This window comes from Suricata suricatta, chromosome 6 (genome assembly GCF_006229205.1).
Source record: "Suricata suricatta isolate VVHF042 chromosome 6, meerkat_22Aug2017_6uvM2_HiC, whole genome shotgun sequence".
Lineage (NCBI taxonomy): Eukaryota > Metazoa > Chordata > Mammalia > Carnivora > Herpestidae > Suricata > Suricata suricatta.
In genome coordinates, this window is record NC_043705.1 from 4246795 (window position 1) to 4252203 (window position 5409).

General features: G+C 36.4%; 1 protein-coding gene and 1 pseudogene across 1 annotated transcript; one reads left to right on the forward strand and one right to left on the reverse strand.

The window, feature by feature from the left end:
* LOC115294106 overlaps positions 1–5409 on the reverse strand; it is a 49350-nt pseudogene that overhangs the window by 41278 nt on the left and 2663 nt on the right.
* Positions 1068–2015, forward strand: LOC115293708 (olfactory receptor 2M3-like). The gene has a single exon (XM_029941390.1). The coding sequence runs from the start codon at positions 1068–1070 to the stop codon at positions 2013–2015; it is 948 nt and encodes a 315-aa protein (XP_029797250.1).

Here is a 5409-nt window from a genome sequence, read left to right on the forward strand (position 1 = left end):
AAAAGTGCTATAGACAGTGGGTAATTACACTTTGTTTATGATTTTAAAATATGATCTCATTTGATTTTCACCACACACACATATGTATATATGTAATATTCAAATTTGTAGAGTATAAAATAAGTCTTGCAATAATCAATATCGCCTAAGATCACACAGCTGAAGGAATCTGTTGAAGACATTTGAAATATTTGAACTATGCCATTGTACTCTATTCTGTGTCTTGAGAATAATAGCTTATATTTGACTGTCTCATGGACACACATCACTTTAGAGATGAATGAGGAAAGGGTTTACTTATGAGGAATGACTTCCACGACAATTCACCATTATTAGAAAAAAATATTACTTGGGGCGCCTAGGTAGCTCAGTCTGTTAAGCATCCGACTTTGGCTCAGGTCATGATCTCAGGTTTGTGGGTTCAAGCCCTGCTTCAGGCTCTGTGCTGACAGCTAGCTCACAGTCTGGAGCCTGTCTTCAGATTCTGTGTCTCCCTCTCTCTCTCACCCTCTCCTGCTCACACTCTCTCTGTCTCTCTGTCTCTCTCAAATAAAATATTTACAAAATTTAAAAAAAGTTAAGAAAAGAAAAAATATTTCTCAATGAACATATGATTGCTAATTTCTCAGTCCCTTCTATTTACTTGACGTGTAATTAATCTGGTCTCATCACAATTAATACATAATTCTTTCTACACTTTGATAGAATTTTTATGCTATGTTTCATGGAAAAAATAAACAAATATATCTCATTGGCTTTACAGACGTTTATGTCTTTCGTGACAATGTTTTTATGAATGGACAATCTACACGACACATATGAGTTTGCTCGTTGATCTAACCTGATTATGTGACTTGAGAAAACTCTCATATTTTTAACATGTAACTATGTCTGTGAACAATGTGTTGTGCATTAAAAATCATATCAAGCTAAACCAATACTTTAACATACTTATTCTAATATATATATTTGGTAGAAGTGGTGACTTCAGGACAGAATATTTGAGATTCTATAATACAATCCCAGCCATTTGTCATTTCTTGTATTCCTTGCAGTAAACATTTATCATGGCTTGGGAGAATCAGACCTTCAACTCAGACTTTATCCTGGTGGGAATCTTCAATAACAGCCCCACTCACATCTTCCTTTTTTCACTGGTCTTGGGTATCTTCACAGTGGCTGTCATTGGAAACACTGCTATGGTTCTCCTGATCTGCCTGGACAACCAGCTCCACAGCCCCATGTATGTCCTCCTCAGCCAACTCTCCCTCATGGACCTCATGCTCATCTGCACCACTGTCCCCAAGATGGCCTTCAACTACTTGTCTGGCAGAAAGTCCATCTCTCTGGCTGGTTGTGGAGCCCAGATATTTTTATATGTGTCTCTGCTTGGAGCAGAATGTTTCCTGTTGGCTGCAATGGCCTATGACCGTTATGTTGCCATTTGCCACCCATTAAGATACTCTATTCTCATGAGCCAGAAAATCTGTGGTCTCATGGCAGCTTCTTCCTGGATTCTAGGCTCCCTTGATGGTATAATTGAAGCTGCAGTTGCATTGTCTTTCTCATATTGTGGTGCTCGGGAAATACCCCACTTTTTCTGTGATGTCCCTGCTCTTCTCACTCTCTCATGCACTAACACATTGTTATTTGAAAGGATGATATTTATCTGCTGTGTTATTATGCTTCTTTTCCCTGTTGCAGTAATCATTGCTTCTTATGTTTATGTTATTGTGGCTGTCATTCACATGGCGTCTAGGGAGGGCCGCCAGAAAGCTTTTGCCACCTGTTCCTCTCACCTTATGGTGGTAGGAATGTATTATGGAGCAGCTATGTTCATATACATGCGGCCCAGCTCAGATCGCTCTCCCACCCAGGACAAATTGGTGTCCGTCTTTTACACTATTCTTACTCCCATGCTGAATCCCCTCATCTATAGCTTCCGCAACAAGGATGTGGCCAGAGCGTTCATGAAGGTGTTAGGGAGGGGTAAGTCTGGAGAGCAAATTGCCTGATAATCTTTAAACGTCGTTTTTTCCCAGTACCTTTTTTGCTTTATGCTTAAATCTACGTATTCAATCAATTGAATTAAGTAGCCAATATTTTATAATCTTTGTATATTTGTAGGCAAAAGCATAAATTCAATTTTTTTCTAAAATTAAAAAATTGTTTTCACTTTTTTCTTCAAATATTTGACATTTTTATGATAGTTTGAAGCTATGGCTGTAAGGGAATAATTTAGTGCAAGACAAAATCCACATTTTTCGCATTGTATTTTTTCCAGTTAACAAATTAAAAGATCTTGCCATGATAACATATCATTATTTGGTTGCATTGATTAAACATATTGTGTTTATAACATATCAGAAGCTTAACCTTGGGGAAAATGCTTTTTATGAAATTTAATATGTTAATATGAAGTAATCATTTAAAAAATGAATGACAAAACTCAGTATATACTACATTATGGGAATGAATGTAAGATTATTATGAAAATGAATGATTATTATGAAAATGGATGGGAAAGTGACAGGCATTACATTGAGATATAGCCATATTGAGCTTTAACTGTTCTGGACATTGTCCTTATTGAGGATAGCGGAGGACTTGGGTGTTATCATTTATTTCTATTTCCTGTAGAAATTGGTCCTATACATGGAAAACTAAAATGTAACTATGAATCCTTAAAACTGGTTCTCTTATTCTTAGATATCTTGATCTTTATATGGATTGTGTACTGTTGTTGTATGAAAACATAATAGTTTTTTTCATAAAAGTCTTACATATTTTTATTAGCCTTATTTTTTGAATATAATACAATTTATTTTTTAACATATACAATTATTTTCCATCATTTACAATATAGTAGTTACAATGACACTCCAAACAGAAAAGCAAAGTAAAAAATCAAAACCCCCACTTCTATTTCATGTAATTAGACTTATACAGAAATTAGAAGGTTAAATAACAACTAGTTAATCACCTAATTTCACAGCTATCTGAAGTGGCAATCGTTATATAGCAGCTTATCTATGATACATTCAAGATAAATGATACAATTTATTACTTACCGATAAGTTAAAACACAGCCTGCAATAGTTTTTGTTTAATGAGAAAGTGTTGGTTTTCTGTATGCTTCATATTCTCCTTAAATCTCATGTATGACATCCCCAAATATAAGTTAATAGTTATTGTTTATTTATATAACTATATCTATAAAAATATTTATATTTAAATCATTTATATATAGCTGACATAGATATGTGATTCTGGAGACTCCCATGGCTTAAGTGGAAAAAAATCTTTATACGTTAACATGAATATGAGCTGTTGCATTGAAACTGTGTTGCGACATCCCCACTGTAAATAACAAATTAACCCAATTTGAGCTGCTGTAAATATGTCAGAGTTTATATGCGTCAGAGTTTCCAGCACACCTAACGTGAATATTCTGCTTCTGATATCAAAAGGTAGGGATCCAAGTGTTGGTTGGGGCTGAAGTTTTATCTGATCTCAAGGCCACCTTCAAAGCTCATGTGTTTTCTGAAATGAGTAATTTTCATAAAGCTGAAAAAAATATGCGTGCTTGGTTTTTAAATGTTTATTTATTTTTGAGAGAGAGAGAGACAGGGAAAGAGAGAAGAGAGAGAGAGAGAGAGAGAGAGAGAGAGAGAGAGAGAGAGAGAGAGAGAGAGAGAGAGAGAGAGAATGAGAACATGAGCAGAGTGGGGCAGAGAGAGACTGAAAGAAATAGAATCCCGAGCAGCTTCTGTGTCTGTGACAGACATGAGACTCGATTCCATAAACCCTGAGATCAAGATCTTAGCAGAAATCAAGAGCCAAACACAACTGACAGACTGAGCCATCAAAGTGCCCCTCTCTGCATTTTTTATGAGAATTTCTGTGATCTAATGCAAGGCTTACGTTCTCATGAAAAATGTCAACTTGTTAAGATAAGCCAATATAAGATCATTTTCCTTCAAATTCTTAGATTTTACTATTTATGAAATAGGTTCTAGCAGCACTATTTACTCTTATTTTATAATATAACATAATAATGAGAATAACATCAGAGAATAGAGAATATGGAGATGGTTTAGGATTTTTCTGCCAGACAATCCAGATTACTTAGAGACATATTCACAAAAGACATAAAACATAAAATTTCATTTATTGATTCTACCAGTAATCTGAGAAAAACTTGGTGATGCCCAAATGGGTGAGTGGATTAAGATAACTTTTGGAAATTATTTAACTTTTTAAACATTTCTACCTAGTAGATTAACAGATACTTTATATAGTTGTATTATAGATTTTATAATTTGTCCAAAACCCATATGGGTATTCTATCTGTTATAGGTATAACATTTAACACAATTAATAAAGACATAACATTGTCATTTCATAAACAATTATGGATGTTGTATTCCATCCTTTTTCAATTTTTAGTTTTATTTTTTTATTTTTTATTTTTTTTAATTGTTTATTGTCGGGGCGCCTGGGTGGCTCAGTTGGTTAAGCCTCTGACTTCGGCTCAGGTCATGATCTCACAGTTCATGGGTTCAAGCCCTGTGTCAGGCTCTGTGCTGACAGCTAGCTCAGAGCCTGGAACCTGTTTCGGATTCTGTGTCTCCCTCTCTCTCTGACATTCCCCTGCTCTCTCTCTCTCTCTCTCTCTCTCTCTCTCTCTCAAAAATAAAAAAAAAAACATTTCAAAAATTATTTATTGTCATATTGGTTTCAATATAACATCCAGTGCTCTTCCTTACAAGTGTCTTCCTCCATGACCACCCCCTCATTCCCCTTTCCCCTTCCCCCTTCAGCCCTCGGTTCATTTTCAGTATTCAGTAGTCTCTCGTGATTTGCATACCTCCCTCTCCCCAACTCTCTTTCCCCCTTCCCCTCCCCCTGGTCCTCCATCAGGTTTATCCTGTTAGACCTATGAGTGCAAACATGGTATCTGTCCTTCTCCACCTGACTTATTTTGCTTAGCATGACACCCTTGAGGTCCATCCATTTTCCTACAAATGGCCAGATTTCATTCTTTCTCATTGCCATGTAATACTCCATTGTATACATACACCACATCTTCTTGATCCTTTCCTCAAGTGATGGCGATTTAGGCTCTTTCCATGTTTTGGCTATTGTAGAAATTGCCGCTATGAACATTGGGATATATGTGCTCCTATGCATCAGCACTTCTGCATCCCTTGGGAAAATCCCTAGCAATGCTATTGCTGGGTCATAGGGGAGTTCTACTGATAGTTTTTTGAGGAATCTCCACACTGTTTTCCAGAGTTGCTGCACCAGGTTTCATTCCCACCAACAGTGTAGGAGGGTGCCCGTCTCTCCACATCCTCGCCAGCATCTATAGTCTCTTGATTTGTTCATTTTCGCCACTCTGACTGG

Bases quoted from the DNA above. Each gene is read 5' to 3' on its own strand.
- LOC115293708 (XM_029941390.1), top strand. From the start codon at position 1,068: ATGGCTTGGGAGAATCAGACCTTCAACTCAGACTTTATCCTGGTGGGA.